General features: G+C 46.1%; 1 protein-coding gene across 1 annotated transcript in view; it reads left to right on the forward strand.

Moving 5' to 3' along the window:
• The first annotated feature begins 724 nt into the window (after window positions 1-724).
• The window catches only part of EDEM2 (ER degradation enhancing alpha-mannosidase like protein 2), a 32,070-nt gene continuing 15,259 nt past the window's right edge, over window positions 725-17,535 (forward strand). Inside the window, exons 1-7 of the mRNA XM_017513565.2 lie at window positions 725-937; window positions 1,167-1,277; window positions 3,360-3,399; window positions 5,558-5,663; window positions 9,761-9,886; window positions 13,365-13,576; window positions 17,353-17,494. Of these exons, the coding sequence (XP_017369054.1) occupies window positions 831-937; window positions 1,167-1,277; window positions 3,360-3,399; window positions 5,558-5,663; window positions 9,761-9,886; window positions 13,365-13,576; window positions 17,353-17,494 (844 nt within the window). The 5' untranslated portion in view covers window positions 725-830. The remainder of the gene's footprint in view (window positions 938-1,166; window positions 1,278-3,359; window positions 3,400-5,557; window positions 5,664-9,760; window positions 9,887-13,364; window positions 13,577-17,352; window positions 17,495-17,535) is intronic.

The raw sequence follows: 17,535 nt of genomic DNA on the forward strand, positions 1-17,535 counted from the left end.
TTTCTGTTGCTTCAAGCCACTTGGTTTGTGATAATTTGTTACAAGAATCACAGGAAACAAATACAATGCACCTGTGTTATCTGGGTCTTAGCTTACTGTCATGTCCTTTCCCTTCCATCTGGAAGCCCCAGGGTATTCATTCGTACCTACTACATTCTACAGGGCCAGCAGGGGTAAGCTTCTGGTTTGAGATAGAGACTGAAGGGACCATGATTGTGTAACCACATCCCAAAGTGGGAGGAGAGAAATGTCATAAATTCCTAGAACTGAAGGGATTTTAGGAAACCTCAAGAGTGACAGCATCAGAAAATGCAAGAGGTGTGTGTGTGTGTGTGTGTGTAAGTTTTGGACAAATAAATGTAAATTGTTTCCTATACAATCAACAAGTAACTGGTTTGGGAAACTCAATATCCCTAATAATGGTAAAGGCTGAACATTTTTCATGCTTACCCTGCTTCATGCTTAATAAGGTTGCTGAAAAAAAAATGAGAGAATGCATTTTAAATCCTCCGTACAGTACTAGTACAGAATAAATGCTCAATACATGCTAGCTGTTATTATTAAAACATTAAATAATAACAGTAGTAACAACAGCCGCTATCTTTAAGACACGTTGATCAGCATTTCCTAAACCGCATATCCCAAGATGCTCTTCGGCCGGGTTTCGCTGCCCATTGCATTCCGGGGTTTGTAGTCCGGAAGTGAGAGGCTGATTTCTCAGCGCGCAGGCGCGGTGGGGCGGATCCCCGGAAGAACCCGCAGCAGCTCCCAGAATGAGCTGGTGGCAGTGGCTGCTGCTGCGGTGGCGGCGCTGAAAGGACACGCGCTCTATGCCTTTCCGGCTGCTCATCCCGCTCGGCCTCCTGTGCGCGCTGCCGCCTCTGCACCATGGTGCGCCAGGTCCCGACGGCACCGCGCCAGATCCCGCCCACTACAGGTGAAGGAGGCCAGGTTCCCGCCCTTCCGTAGTTGGGGAATGGGAAGCGCGGACCGGGTCCCTTCTCTTTCTGTCCATCCCAAGACCCTTATCCGGACTTGCTCAGACCCCGCCGCTAGGTCCCCGGCATAAATCAGCCAGTGATTCCCACTTTCTGCCCTGTATCTTATTCTTTCCCCGCTTGTTTTTGTGTACTGGCCCCATGCCTGATTTCTCGTCCCTCGCCCAGGGAGCGAGTCAAGGCCATGTTCTACCACGCCTACGACAGCTACCTGGAGAATGCCTTCCCCTTCGATGAGCTTCGACCTCTCACCTGTGACGGGCACGACACCTGGGGCAGGTAGTGCGAGCGGAGGGGCAAGGGTTGGCCAGGGTCTGACTCTCTGGGCCTAGGCGGGCGGGTCAGCTGGGGCTGGTGGCTTCATGGTCTCCTCACTGGCACCGGAAAGCTCCCAGCTGAGCTGGAGCCGCGCTCGCCGCAGTTCTTGCTATCACCTTCAGAATTCACTTAGCCTCTCGCAGTGAAAAAAAAGTACTGGATTAGCGGGGTGGGCTGGATCGCTGGGTACAGCCCCAGCAGTAACAGGCATCAGCTGTGGGGAATTTCTGGAGTAATAAGATACCGTGGAAGGGCACCAAGAATTAGAAAACCCAATCCTTTCATTGTGTAGGTGTGCAGTCAGGTCCAGGAAGGCCTGTGACACTCCCAAAACTTAAGTCCTTGTAGTTGATATTTCCTGTGTCTGAAATACACTCTCCCCATTATCCTGTCGTCACCGGCTGCTGCTTGTCATTCAAATCTCAGCTCAGTAGTCACCTCCTCAGCATCCACTTCCCTAACCACCCACGACCCCCTTTTAAGTCACTCACACAAGTTACCTGTTCTGTTTTCTTTGTAGCACTTCTCACTCTCTGATACTATCATTTTCACTTATCGACTGCTTTGTCTTTCTCCTTTCCACTGGAATAAAAATCTGTGAGAGCTGTAATTCACTGTCTTGTTCCTTGCTGAGCGAAGAATCTTTGCTGTAGCTGAAGCTGGCATTGATTGAACACTATGCTAAACATTTTACTGTGTCATTTCCTTTAATTATCTTAGTACCCCTAGGAGTTAGGTGCCATTATTCCTGTTTTACACACGAGTGTGCTAAGGACGGGAGAAGTTAAGTAAACTTGAAACTTGCGCTGGTTTTTATTTTTTTTAAGTTGAAACAAAGTAAATACAAATGACAAATTTAAGTGGTAAAAAATTATATACAGTAAATATCTCCCATACCTTAGAATTCCAACTGTTAACTTTCCTTTGGCTCTCTCCAGAAATATTCTTGGTTTATACCATTATACATATAAATGTGTATATGTGTATCTTTTTAAAATGAACTTCTTAAAGGCATAATTTACATATAATAAAGTACCCCTTTTTTATTTTTATTTTTTGAGCCGGAATTTTGCTCTTGTTACCTAGGCTGGAGTGCAATGGTGTGATCTTGGCTCACTGCAACCTCTGCCTCCCAGGTTCAAGCGATTCTCCTGCCTCAGCCTCCCAAGTAGCTGATATTACAGGTGACCGCCACCATACCCGGGTAATTATTTGTAGAGACCGGGTTTTGCCATGTTGGCCATGCTGGTCCCAACTCCAGACCTCAGGTGATCCACCTGCCTCGGCCTCCCAAAGTGCTGGGGATTACAGGCGGGAGCCATTGTGCCTGGCCTACACTCATTTTAAGTGCATAGTAACCACCATTACAGTCAAGATAGGGAACACTTGTTACCTTAAAAAGTTCCCTGTAGCCCTTTATAGTTCATCCCTGCACCACTGACCCTAACCATTGCTCATCTGCTTTCTATCAGTATGTCTCTTTTTGAAACATAGATGAAAATATACTAAACCACCTTGTCTTTTTCATTAAAAACAATTTGAATATCTTTCCATCAGCACATAGAAATCGTGATAACAATCTTTTTGATAACTTCATAGTTTTGCATGGTTTATAACACAGTTTAATCACCCATTAATGGGTGGACATTTGGGTTCTTTTCAGCTTTTTGCTGTTGTAAACAATACTGCCATGAACACTCTCAACAGCTGTTCACTGTGGGGTAAATTCCTAGATGTGAAAATTGGTGAAAAGCCTGTGCTTTAAGCTGTAATCGCATACTGCCTCCCAATGGTAAAGAAGAATGCCAGAATATAGGTGACGTATTTAATTACAGTTGAGCTACATCAGCCCATCCTCCCAGGTGCATTAAGTGGGTCAGAGTGTGATTTTCACTATGGCTTCTCTGTTGTGACTGTAAGTGGGACAGGCAGAGGCATTTCTTTGCCTCATTTAGTTTTAGGGGGATCAGATCTAGGGCAGCCATAATATCTGGTATTTGATTTTTTTTTTACTAAGCAGCTGGGATTTCTGTCCTTTTGCAGTTTTTCTCTGACTCTAATTGATGCACTGGACACCTTGCTGGTAAGTATCTTGTCTGTTTCTTTTCCTTCCTCTCCTAGGCCTTTTATTTGCATCTCATGATTCTGAACCATCAGGCTGTGGTTGCCTAGCTAGATAGAGAAAAATGAACTGGCAACTTATGCAGGTTCATTTATTTAGCAAACATTTATAGAGAACCTGTTATGTACAGAGAATTGTGATAGGCTTGTATAGTTCTGTGGGGGATACAGACTTTGACATCCTCCTGTTTTCAAAGGCTTACATTCTAGGGGCCATGTTTAATGATAATAAAATGATATCAGGCTGAGGACGGTGGCTCATACCTGTAATCCCAGCACTTTGGAAGGCCGAGGCAGGTGGATCACCTGAGGTCAGGAGTTTGAGACCAGCCTGGCCAATATGGTGAAACCCTGTCTCTACTAAAATATAAAAAATTAACTGGGAATAGTGGCACATGTCTGTTATCCCAGCTACTGGGGAGGCTGAGGCAGGAGAATTGCTTGAACCCGGGAGGCGGAGGTTGCAGTGAACGGAGATCGCACCATTGCACTCTATCCAGCCTGGGCAACAAGAGTAAAACTCCATCTCAAAAAAATTAAATTAAGAATAATAAAATGATATCAGTGACTAGTTAATGTGTTTGTGTAGAGCTTAGTACAGACATGTATTATTTTAATTCTTCCAACAACTTCTTGAGGTAAGTACCTTTACTCCTTCTTATGGCTAAGAAATCTGATACTTATGGCTGGGCCCAGTGGCTCATGCCTGTAATCTCAGCACTTGGGGAGGCCTAGGCAGGTGGATCACTTGAGCACAGGAGTTCAAGACCAGCCTGGGCAATATGGTGAAGCCCCATCTTTACCAAAAATACAAAAAATTAGGCATGGTAGTACACATGTATTTGGGAGGCTGAGGTGGGAGAGTTGCTTCAGCCAGGGTGGCAGAGATTGCAGTGAGCCTAGATTGCGCCACTGCACTCCAGTCTGGGTGACAGAGTAAAACCCTGTCTCAAAAAATACAAAATAAAAAAATAAGAAACTCCTGATGCTTAGAAAGGTAAAAAGGGCCAGGCGTGGTGGCTCATGCCTGTAATCCCAACATTTTAGAAGGCCCACATTGCTTGATCCCCGGAGTTTGAGGCTGTGGTAAGTTGCGATCACACCACTGCACTCCAGCCTGGGCAACAGAGCAAGACCCTGTCTCAAAAGAAAAAAAGACTTGGCCTGGTACAGGTCAAGTATCCACTCTACAGCTAAGGGATGGGATCAGCCTCTCCCAAACCACAGGAGTGACTACTGGGGAATAGTGATTCCTGGAGGGTAAATTGGGATGTTATTATCAAAAGAAGAGAGATTGAGATTGCATTTGGCTCATAGTTTAAATAAAGAGGGTTTATTTTCTCAAGTAAAAGAAAGTCTACAGGTACTTTCTATCATTGGGTCAGCTACTCAACTGTGTCATCAGAGATCAGGCTCTCTGTAGCTTTCCATTCTAGTATCCTTAGTGTTTTGGCTTTTATTCTCATGCTTAGTACTTCATGGTCTCACATAGCTGCCATAGCTTCAGAAATTGAGTCTGAGTTCAAGGCAGAAAGACAGAGACTAAAAGCCATGTTAGCTGTGTTTGTTCCTTGGTATTAAGAAAACAGAAGCCTTCCCAGAAGTGCCCCCAGTAGACTTCTCAAGGGTCAAAAATTGGCTGGGTAACACAATCAACTCTAGTAGCAAAGGAGGCTGAGAATGCATCTGGATTTCCAACCTCTGGTAAGAGGCCATGAGGTAAAGAGAGTAGGAATGAATTAGTCTTGGGCCAGCCTACCTGTCATGTTTTCCACAAGGCTGAACATGACAAGACAGGGTTAAAAACAACTGATACCTACTGCAAATGTCGAACTAAGACTTCTTTGCGTAGTTTGCATCTTTATATTGCGTCCATTTAAATGACTACATCGGGACTCTTAATTGGGACCTTAGGAATTTACTTAACCAGTCTCTTGATATGGAGTCTCTGGATTATTTCTAGCTCTCAGTGTTTTCTTCTGCTGTCACCAATCCTAGGACAGAAACTGGAGGTCTTAAGTGGAATTAGTGAGGGCCATATCAACATAGGATCCCAGACTCTGAATCTGCCTCTGCACACGCAAGAGAGCCTCATTGTCAGGTCTCTTTTTTATTTCCAGATTTTGGGGAATGTCTCAGAATTCCAAAGAGTGATTGAAGTGCTCCAGGACAACGTGGACTTTGATATTGATGTGAACGCTTCTGTGTTTGAAACCAACATTCGAGGTGAGGGCTGCTCTCTAGGGACTTAAAAAAAAAAAAAAAGAGCGAGTGTGAAGTTGCTTCTGTAAACCAAGAAGTGGTAAATAGGATTTTAAGGACTGACCATACCAGGACCCTTGGCCAAAACCTCTGATCGACAGAGCTCTTCTTCCCTCCTGGAGGGTGAAGTGGGGAAGTCTCAGGATTCCCCCATCAGTTTCAGATATGAAAGTGAACAGGAGACTAAAAGACTGGGAAGAAATACACCAGATTACTCACCTCTTTAATGTATATTTGATACTAGGCACATAGCTATGAACAAGAAAGATGTGATCCCTGCCTTCTTGGAACTTACTGTCTGTCCAATCAAGTTTTCTGCAATGATGGAATTTATTTATTTATTTATTTATTTTTTTGAGTTGGAATCTCTTTCTGTTGCCCAGGCTGGAGTGAAATGGCATGGTCTTGGCTCACTACAATCTCCACCTCCCAGGTTCAAGCGATTCTCCTGCCTCAGCCTCCCAAGTAGCTGGGATTACAGGCATGCGCCACCATGCCCGGCTAATTTTTGTATTTTTAGTGGAGACGGGGTTTCACCATGTTGGCCAGGCTGGTCTCGAACTCCTGACCTCGTGATCCAATTGCCTCGACCTCCCAAAGTGCTGGGATTATGTGAGCCACCATGCCTGGCTGGAAATGTTTTATATCTGTATTCGTCCAATATGGTACCCACTAACCACATGAGCTCTTGAGCATTTAAAATGTATCTATTACAACTATGGAACTGAATTTTAAATTTCATTTAATTTTAATGATTTTAAATTTAAATAGTCACACATGGTTAGTGATTTTTGTATTGGACAGTGCAAGTCTAGGGCATTAATCTTCTAAACTTGGCTGCCCATCGGAACCACTTGCGACCTTTTAAAAAATTGAGATGTTGAGGGTTCCACCCTAAACCTAATGAATTGGAATCTCTGGATTGAGTCCTAGAATCAGTATTTTTAGCAGACTTCCAATCATTCTTGTGAAGCTGCCACAGCCCTTATTTGCACTGAACCTCTAGACCACTGGCTTAACAGCTGTCACCTCTGGATGGCAGGGTTCTATTTTTCCCCATTATTTTGTATGTTTTCTGCAATGAAATTTATATTCCAGATATATGATCCATAAAAGTTTAAAAAAGAGAACAGAGGAACAATATGGTCTAAAATCCTGGTTTAGGAATCCGGCATGAGTTTTAGGCTGTGCTTGTTGCTGTGTCTCCCAGCTTCTGAGCTCAGTTTGTCATCTGTGAATGTAGGTCATTCTTGTACCTTCATTTCTGATGTGAATATAATTGATTCCAGCTTTCTTTTGGTTGACATTTTCCCATGTGTCTTTTTCTATCCTTTCCATCTGTCTGTAGTTTTATGATCAGATACATCTTTTGTAAATAGTGTATATTTTGTCTATTCTGACAGTCTTTAACTGAAACATTTAATCCATGGACATTTACTATAATTACTGATATATTTGCGCTCATTTCTACAATATGTGCTCTCTGTGCCATCTTTTTTTTTTTTTTTTTGAGATGGAGTCTCACTCTGTGGCCCAGGCTGGAGTGTAGTGCCACAATCTCACTGCACCTGCAGAGAGGTTGCTTACTGCAGCCTCTGCCTCCTGGATTCAAGTGATTCTTCTGCCTCAGCCTCCTATGTAGCTGGGATTACAGGTGCTTGCCTGGCTAATTTTTTATATTTTTAGCAGAGGTGGGGTTTTACCATGTTGGCCAGGCTAGTCTCCAACTCCTGACCTCAGGTGATCTGCCCACCTTGGCCTCCCAAAGTGCTGGGATTATAGGCGTGAGCCACCACACCCAGCCTTTTGCCATCTTCTTTATGTTCCTTTTTTCTGTCTTTTTTCATGCCTTCTTTAGACTGTTTTCCCCGCCATTCCATTTTCCTCTTACTAATATGGAAGTTCTGCACAATATCTAGCTTTTTACATAGTTTTCTGAGCAAATTTAACAAACATAACTTATCAAAGTCTAAATTTAATGAAAAATCTTTGTTCTCCTTCTGAGTAAAACAAAACCTGGCTCTTAGAGAACATCCTGACCTATATGCTATAGTTCTATATTTTAGTTATTTGTTTTAAACCCTCTATACATTATACTTATTGTTCTGTACCGTTGAAGTTTTGCATTTACACATATATTTACCACTTTTTGTTTGTTTGTTTGTTTTGAAACCAAGTCTCACTCTGTCACCCAGGCTGGAGTGCAGTGGCACGATCTCGGCTTACTGCAACCTCCACCTCCTAGGTTCGAGCGATTCTCCTGCCTCCTGAGTAGTTGGGATTACAGATGTGCACCACCACACTAGGCTAATTTTTGTATTTTTAGTAGAGATAGAGTTTCACCATGTTGACCAGGCTGGTCTCAAACTCCTGACCTTGAGTGATCCACCTTCCCAAAGTGCTGGAATTACAGACGTGAGCCACTGTGCCCAGCCTATTTACCACTTTTTTGACTATCTTTTCTTTTCATGACTCAGACCTTCTCTCTAAAGCATTTCCTTTAGAATGTCCTGTAATGCAGGTGTGTGCTTGGCAAACATTCCCAGGTTTTGTTTATATGAAAATGTCTTTATTCCACCGCCTTTGTTTGACCTTTGGTTGATATTTTTGCTGGGTGTATGGTTCTAGGTTGATGGTTACTTTCTTACTATGTTGAAAAATTTTTCCATTTTCTTCTGATTTCATTATCGTTAAGAAGTAATCTGTCAATTGTTGTTTTCTTTATAGATATCTTGTTTTGGTTTTCACTTTGGCTGTCTCCTTTTAAAAACTTTTTATTATGGAAAACTTCAAACAGACATAAAAGTAGAGAAAATAGTATAATGGACTAGATGTGCCCTTCATCCAGCTTTAATTACTATTTACACAGATTCTGGCTGCATTCGAGATCTTTTTTCCCTTCGTTGTTCTGCAGTTTTACTATAATATACATAAATGTAGATTTGATTTCATTTCCTTCCTTCCTTTCTTCCCTCCCTCACTTCCTCCCTCCCTCCCCTTCCTTCCCTCCCTCCTTCCCTTTCTTCTTTTCTTTTCATTGCCCAGGCTGGAGTGCAGTTGTGTGATCTCAGCTCACTGCAACCTCTCCCTCCCAGGTTCAAGTGATTCTCCTGCCTCAGACTCACAGGTAGCTGGGATTACAGGTGTGCACCACCACACCCAGCTAAGTTTTTGTATTTTTTGTAGAGACAGGGTTTTGCCATGTTGACCAGGCTGGTTTTAAACTCCTGGACTCAAGTGATCCACCCACCTCAGCCTCCCAAAGTGCGGGGATTACAGGCATGAACCACCGTGCCTGGCCTACGTAGGGACCTTTCATCAGACTCCCATTTGGGGCAGGTCTGACCTTTGTCTCCTATTCCGCCTCTGCAGGAAGGAGGGAATTTTGAAGCTTAGGGTCACCAGTTGTTTTCAGTGAAAGGGCCACTCAGGATATCTATTTAGCTATATTTCCAAGTACAGAACCTTCATGTCTTTTTAAAAGTTCTAAATATTGCATAATAAGTTGAAATAGATAAACGAACCAAATACAGGTAATAACCACCATTGCCCCTTTCCCCCAGGTACGACAGGTGATTGGGAGACAGACATAGTGACAAATGGAATGAGTATGGGCTTTGGAATCAAAGATATCCAGCCCTACCACCTACTAGATGGGAGGCCTGGGGCAAGTCACTTTTTCTCATGGAACCTCAGTATCTTCATCTGACCAGGGAGTTGTAGTACTTAGTTAGTGCTTGGTACACAATAGGGACTTAAAAGAAATAGCCACTGTTCTTGTGATGCACCAAGAGAAAAAAAACCCATAAACTTAACACTGTATAAATGTGTGGGATGAAGGGGCTCTTTTTTCACTAGGTGGCTCTAGCTTCTTCCCAGTGAGCCACCCCAATAGAGTGAAGTTTTTTTGTTTTTGTTTTTACCCATGAAATAGCCTCAGAAGGTCCTGAGAACTTGTGCCCCCCCCAACAGAGTGTTTAGTTTTAACTCACATGGGGAAAGCTTCTTGGTCCGTTGATCTTTCCCTTTGGACTGTGACATGCTTTCTGTTTCATCTGTAGTGGTAGGAGGACTCCTGTCTGCTCATCTGCTCTCCAAGAAGGCTGGGGTGGAAGTGGAAGCTGGATGGCCCTGTTCCGGCCCTCTCCTGAGAATGGCTGAAGAGGCAGCCCGAAAGCTCCTCCCAGGTAAAACCCACAGAGATGGGAGAGAGATGAAGTCCAGTAGGCCCTGCTTCCCTTGCTGAAGATGAGAGTGCCAGTGCTGAATTAATTCCTGGTGTTTCTCACCACGTGTATTTGGTATTTCTACCCCCAGGCACCCACCATGGAAATCAGGAGCATCCTGGGCATTTAAGGGCCTGCTGGGGCGCTGACCCGGGATGGATGACTTGACCTTATTATTGTTTGCAGGGGATGGTTGAAGGTGGCCAGCCTGGTGGGTGGAAGGCCATTGTCCTTATTTTGAATGAGCCCATTTGTCCCCTCCCAAGTCTACAGTTATTCCACCTACTGCTGGAATAACAGCGGCCCAGGGAAGGGTGTTGGTGTGAGCATCAGCAGCCCTGGATTTTTTTTTTTTTTTTGAGACGGAGTTTTGCTCTTGTTTCCCAGGCTGGAGTGCAATGACACAATCTTGGCTTACTGCAACCTCCACCTCACAGGTTGAAGGGATTCTCCTGCCTCATCCTCCTGAGTAGCTGGGATTACAGGCATGAGCCACCACACCTGGCTAATTTTGTATTTTTAGTAGAGATGGGGTTTCTCTGTGTTGGTCAGGCTAATCTCGAACTTCTGATCTCAGGTGATCTGCCCGCTTTAGCCTCCCAAAGTGCTAGGATTACAGGTGTGAGCCACCACGCCCGGCCCTGGATTTTAGACTCAGCTCTGCCAGCCAACATCTTGACCAAGCCACTCTTTGTCTTCACAGTTTGTTTGTTTGTGATAGAGTCTTGCTCTGTCCCCCAGGCTGGAGTTCAGTGGCCCGATCTCAGCTCACTGCAACCTCTGCCACCCAGGTTCAAACGATTCTTCTGCCTCAGCCTCCCTAGTAGCTGGCGGCGCCCGCCACCATGCTTGGCTAATTTATGTATTTTTAATAGAGACAAAGTTTCACCATGTTGGCCAGGCTGGTCTCAAACTCCTAACCTCAAGTGATTTACCGCCTTGGCTTTCCAAAGTGCTGGAATTACAGGCATGAGCCACTGTTCCCAGCCTCTCTCCACAGTTTAGTTTCTCCATCTATTGAATGAGAATCATAATTTCCATCTCCTTACCACATTGGGTTTGGGAAGGCTAAAATGAGGTCAGAAAGGAGAAACTGTTCAGAGAACCTCCAGCACTTTTAAAACGAGAGGGATTTGTTTTGTGGCTAAGCCGTGTCCAGGGCTGCAGGCCAAGCCTTCATGTTTTTGTCTAGTTGGGCAGTAACACCAGGCTCGGTAGCATCAACTGGACACTCTGTTCCCTTCAGGGTGTGGTGGAGGCTCTGAGGACTGTTCACACCCAGACACGTCACCCCGTGCTTCCCACCAGCCTCTTGGCCATCTCACTTATTTTTTTATTACTTTTTTTTTTTGAGGCAGGGTCTCGCTCTGTCGCCCAGGCTAGAGTGCAGTGGTATGATCATGGCTCACTGCAGCCTCGAACCTCTGGGCTCAGTTGATTCTCCCACCTCAGCCTCCTGAGTAGCTGGGATTACAGGCACATGCCACCACGCATGGCTACCTTTTTTTTGTAGAGATGGGGTTCCACCATGTTGCCCAGGCTGGTCTTGAACTCCCGGGATCAAGTGATCTACCTGCCTCGGCCCCCCAAAGTGTTGGGATTACAGGTGCGAGCCCCCACACCCGGCCCCTTTATCCCTCTCACGCAGCACTTTGCCTCTGCTTTTGGGGAGAGCTGAAGATAGAGCTGGGTTGAGGTCTCACTCGTGGCTCATGGCTTGAGCATCTTCTTGCAGACATTGTGTCCTGTGTGATTCATCCCTGGAGGAAACCCTGGAAACTCTGCCTAGCTGCTCCTCCTTTATTATTTACTTATTTTTGGTCACTGGTCATTTTATTAAAAAAGGTCAAGAAACAGGATTTTGTCACTCCCCTTCTTTTTAATACGGCCTGACTTTCCTGAAATATTACTTAGGGCCCTTTCTGGTTGCGACTCACTCTCCCATTGGTGCCTCCCAGACAGCAAGTTTCTTATCTGTGGCAGACAGAGTTGCTAGACCCTGTGGTTCTTGGAAGTGTCGACACTTTTGTTCGCAGCTTGGTGACGCACAGGCTGCTCTAGAGTTATTTGACTTTAGGCTCAGAGAGGAAATCTCTGTCTCTGACTGGTTGTCCAGTTCTCGTCTTGAATCAGAAGGCACTCGGGTGGGGAGGGGAAAGAACTGGACTGGGGCTAGGAGTGGGCATGGGGCAGGTGTTCCCATCCCAGCTCTTTTTGACTCTATGTGGCCTTTGGCTGAATCACCTCTTTTTTTTTTTTTTTTTCCCCCTGAGATGGGGTCTCCCTCTGTCACCAAGGCTGAAGTGCAGTGGCTTGGTCTTGGCTCACTGCAACCTCTGTTTCCCAGATTCCAGGGATTCTCCTGCCTCAACTTCCTGAGCAGCCAGGATCACAGGCATGCGCCGCCACGCCCACCCAATTTTTGTATTGTTAGTAGAGACAGGATTTCACCATGTTGGCCAGGATGGTCTTGATCTCCTGACCTCTTGAGCTGCCCGCCTTGGCCTCCCAAAGTGCTGGGATTACAGGCATGAGCCACTGCACCCGGCTGACTGAATCACTTCTTTACAGGGATGGTTTTCCCTACCTGTAAATTGATGGTCATACTATATCAGTGGCCTAGTGGTTGATATCCTGTTTTGCTTCCTTTTAAAAATAATTTAGCCCCTATACTCTTTATTTAAAGCAGGGATCTTTATTTAAAGTCTATGAATGGCTTTGTTTATTATTATTATTACTTGGAGACAGGGTCTTACTCTGTCACCTAGGCTGGAGTGCAGGGTGCAATCTCAGCTCACTGCAGCCCCCGCCTCCTGGGTCCAAACGATTCTCCTGCCTCAGTCTCCCAAATAGCCGGAATTACAGGTGTGCCCCACCAGGCCAGTCTAATTTTTGTATATTTAGTAGAAACAGGGTTTTACCATGTTGGCCAGGCTGGTCTTGAACTCCTGGCCTCAAGTGATCCACCTGCTTGGCCTCCCAAAATGCTGGGATTATAGGCATGAGTCAAAAGTCTATGAATGGCTTTGAACGGGGCTTACTCTTGTCTTTGTGCCACAGCCCCGCCACTTGCTGTGGCCTCGACCTTGCCTGCATCACAATAACTTACCTGCTGGGGCTTGGAAGGCGTATTGTAAAATAAATGAAAGTAGCTAAAGCACTCTAGCTAAAGTGAGTGTGTGTGGACCACAGCCTGCTCCATGCCCCTCATCCCAGGCAGGAACCCAGGGGTTGTGCAGAGCAGTATTTGACAGCATCTGGGCTGGGTGGCTGCTCAGGGCCCTCCAGTTATAACATTTATTCTTCTCTGGTTCAGACCTGAGCGGGACACCCAGGAATAAGAGGGAAGTGCTGGCTAAGGTCTCAGGCTTTGGGCGTATATCAAAACTGTCCCTATCCCCCTGCTTCTGTCTGGGATCATCATTTTACAATTGTTCAGCCTTTCAGACCCCCACTGGCATGCCATATGGAACTGTGAACTTACTTCATGGTGTGAACCCAGGAGAGACCCCTGTCACCTGTACGGCAGGGATTGGGACCTTCATTGTTGAATTTGCCACCCTGAGCAGCCTCACTGGTGACCCTGTATTCGAAGATGTGGCCAGAGTGGCCTTGATGCGCCTCTGGGAGAGCCGGTCAGATATCGGGCTGGTAGGTTCGCAGCTGCCCTTCCTGTTTGAGTCAAGTTTGCCACCTTGGCCTCTGCTTATGAGGCCCCAGGCTCTGAGCAATAAGTTGCAATCAAGCCAAGGAAAACTCAGGGTGACCTTGGGAGTGGCCCAGGGATTGGGCTCAGGACACCAAAAATAGACCAGGCCTCCAATTCAAGTTTGGTTTAGAGTGGGAAAGAGAGTGGTAAAGCTCATTTCTCTGGTAAGGAGAGGGGGGCTACATTAAGCTATGACCACTTGAGATCCTCATTTCTAGGAAGTGGGTTATGCTTCATGCCCCTGACTCACTTAGTGACTTTAGATCATTAGCTCGTCCGGCCTTCATTTTTAGTATCTATCTGTATTTGTAAAACTGTGTTTCTTAGGACACCATTTCTGAGAGATACTGAATGGCTATTGCATGAAAAAATAAGTCCTGGCCAATTAAGTTAGAGGGATGTTACATATAATATCCCTCCCCTTTTTTGGAGCATCAGAATGCACATGAACAGAATTAAAGTCCTCTAGTGAAGAAATCTATTCAACTTTGCTTAACATTTCCCAAACTTATTTAACACCAGAGCCTCCCTTTATCTTCCAGTACCATTAACCCATGAACACACTTTGGACCAGATGATCTCTAAGGTCAGTTTCAGCTTCTAAATGGGATAATCCAATGAGATTAACAGTAATTGAGCCAGAGCCATCCAGTACATAACAATGGATTTACTCAGAACTGGATTCAAGCCTGGGCCTTGCTACATCGAAAGTGTGTAGCAAGTCACTGAGCAAGTCACTCAACTTCTCTGGTCCTCCGCTACTTCAGTAACGTTAATGTATTAATACCAATTTTACTGAGTCACTGACTTTGGAAGACTGCATTCAGGTCTAGGCACATTTTATGCGGAGTCTGGTGCTAATTCAGCTTGAAAAGTGAGGCTTGTGTGAGGACCCCTTGAAAATTCCTTAAGCAAGTGCCCAACCCCCTGGAGGAGACCTGTAATAAATCTCTTAGTAAGTCTAACTCAGGCAGGTTTTGCTCCAGCAGTGGGACTGTAGTGGACTCTGTTGGTGCTGTGCCCATATCCTCTCAACTCTTACCATTTCCGTGCACACTGGCCAGTCTTCCAGCTGCCATTACCTGGGCCTCTTTGCCTGTGGGTCTCCTCTGGTGCCTGGAGCCACTCTGATTGTCAGCCAAAGACAGAGGGGCTCCAGGCACAAGAGGAGACCCACAAGCAAAGAGGCCCAGATTTAATGCTACCCATGGGTGACTCTCAAGCCAGTAACTGATAGCGTTGGGAGTTGGTGATAAACATTCCAGCTCCCTGCCCCTTGGGTGGGGTCACTCCAAGGCTCGAGCTCTACACTGAATTCCTGAGCTCCCCAGCAGGATTGAACTCCAGTTCCCACGGTGGAAACCTGCCTCTTGGCATACCTCTTCAATGCTGCCTCCCTTGCCCTGCCTCCCTTTCCCTCTCCTCTACTGGTGTTTACAGGGACTCACCTTTCAAATCAACTACTTTCTGTCTTCCTTGCTGAGGGTATGCTCCTGGGGAACCTAAACTCACACAGGACAGTTAGCTATTTCTTTGAGTACCAGCTGAAGTTACTAGCTTCCCTGAGGGTCTAAGCTATATGAAAAATACATATCTTTATTTATTTATTTTTTTTTTTGAGGCAGGGTCTCGCTCTGTCGCCCAGGCTAGAGTGCAGTGGTATGATCATGGCTCACTGCAGCCTCGAACCTCTGGGCTCAGTTGATTCTCCCACCTCAGCCTCCTGAGTAGCTGGGATTACAGGCACATGCCACCACGCATGGCTACCTTTTTTTTGTAGAGATGGGGTTCCACCATGTTGCCCAGGCTGGTCTTGAACTCCCGGGATCAAGTGATCTACCTGCCTCGGCCCCCCAAAGTGTTGGGATTACAGGTGCGAGCCCCCACACCCGGCCCCTTTATCCCTCTCACGCAGCACTTTGCCTCTGCTTTTGGGGAGAGCTGAAGATAGAGCTGGGTTGAGGTCTCACTCGTGGCTCATGGCTTGAGCATCTTCTTGCAGACATTGTGTCCTGTGTGATTCATCCCTGGAGGAAACCCTGGAAACTCTGCCTAGCTGCTCCTCCTTTATTATTTACTTATTTTTGGTCACTGGTCATTTTATTAAAAAAGGTCAAGAAACAGGATTTTGTCACTCCCCTTCTTTTTAATACGGCCTGACTTTCCTGAAATATTACTTAGGGCCCTTTCTGGTTGCGACTCACTCTCCCATTGGTGCCTCCCAGACAGCAAGTTTCTTATCTGTGGCAGACAGAGTTGCTAGACCCTGTGGTTCTTGGAAGTGTCGACACTTTTGTTCGCAGCTTGGTGACGCACAGGCTGCTCTAGAGTTATTTGACTTTAGGCTCAGAGAGGAAATCTCTGTCTCTGACTGGTTGTCCAGTTCTCGTCTTGAATCAGAAGGCACTCGGGTGGGGAGGGGAAAGAACTGGACTGGGGCTAGGAGTGGGCATGGGGCAGGTGTTCCCATCCCAGCTCTTTTTGACTCTATGTGGCCTTTGGCTGAATCACCTCTTTTTTTTTTTTTTTTTCCCCCTGAGATGGGGTCTCCCTCTGTCACCAAGGCTGAAGTGCAGTGGCTTGGTCTTGGCTCACTGCAACCTCTGTTTCCCAGATTCCAGGGATTCTCCTGCCTCAACTTCCTGAGCAGCCAGGATCACAGGCATGCGCCGCCACGCCCACCCAATTTTTGTATTGTTAGTAGAGACAGGATTTCACCATGTTGGCCAGGATGGTCTTGATCTCCTGACCTCTTGAGCTGCCCGCCTTGGCCTCCCAAAGTGCTGGGATTNGACCAGGATGGTCTCGATCTCTTGACCTCGTGATCCACCCGCCTCGGCCTCCCAAAGTGCTGGGATTACAGGCTTGAGCCACCGCGCCCGGCCTGAGGCAGAGTCTTGCTCTGTCGCCCTTCACCTCCTGGGTTCAAGTGATTCTCTGCCTCCTGAGTAGCTGGGACTATAGGCGCACACCACCATGCCTGGCTAATTTTTGTGTTTTTAGTAGAGACAGGGTTCTTGAGGTCACTTGAGGTCATGTTGGCCAAGCTGGTCTTGAACTCCTGACCTCAAGTGATCCACCTGCCTCAGCCTCCCAAAGTGCTGGGATTACAGTTGTGACCCAAGGTGCTTGGCCAGCATTGGCAATTTTTGATAGTCTCTACAGAGAGTGAACAATTAAAAAAAGGTCAAAGGATACAAGAAAAGGTACTCAGTGACATTGGTGAAGTCCCCTTATGTCCCTGTCTCCAGCTATTCAGTTTCTCTCCTTAGAACCACTCTGTCTTCTTGGTGGATGTTCCTCTTGAGTTAATTTATGGGAATACGTAAGCATGTCTGTGTCTTCAGATACAGGAATCACATGCTTAGTGCTGAGATGTCAGAGACAGATTGTGGAAACAGCAAATTCTCATCTTCCATCTCACACTCACTCCAGACAGGGCATAAACACTCCAAATCATTTTTCTTTTTCATTTTTTGCTCAGTGTGTATAATTAAGTCCTGATAAATGTGCATGAGATGCATCTCTACTATACAGATGTACAGAAAGGCTGGTCATGATCCAGCCTTGCCCTTCCTTCTCATGGTCTGTGTGTCTCCCAAGAAGCACTGGGGTGCCTGCCTTGCATCTCCCTGCGCAGTCAGGGTTGGGGGTGAGTAGATCCTTTTTTGGCCATCGGCTTCCCCCTTGAGACCATGTGTCTTTCTTGCTCCCTCAGGTCGGCAACCACATTGATGTGCTCACTGGCAAGTGGGTGGCCCAGGACGCAGGCATCGGGGCTGGTGTGGACTCCTACTTTGAGTACTTGGTGAAAGGAGCCATCCTCCTTCAGGATGAGAAGCTCATGGCCATGTTCCTAGGTAAAAAGGGCAGGGTAAGGGAGCTTTCCCCCTGATTTTTC

The sequence above is a fragment of the Cebus imitator genome, unplaced genomic scaffold (assembly GCF_001604975.1).
Source record: "Cebus imitator isolate Cc_AM_T3 unplaced genomic scaffold, Cebus_imitator-1.0 Scaffold18, whole genome shotgun sequence".
Taxonomy (NCBI): Eukaryota; Metazoa; Chordata; class Mammalia; order Primates; family Cebidae; genus Cebus; species Cebus imitator.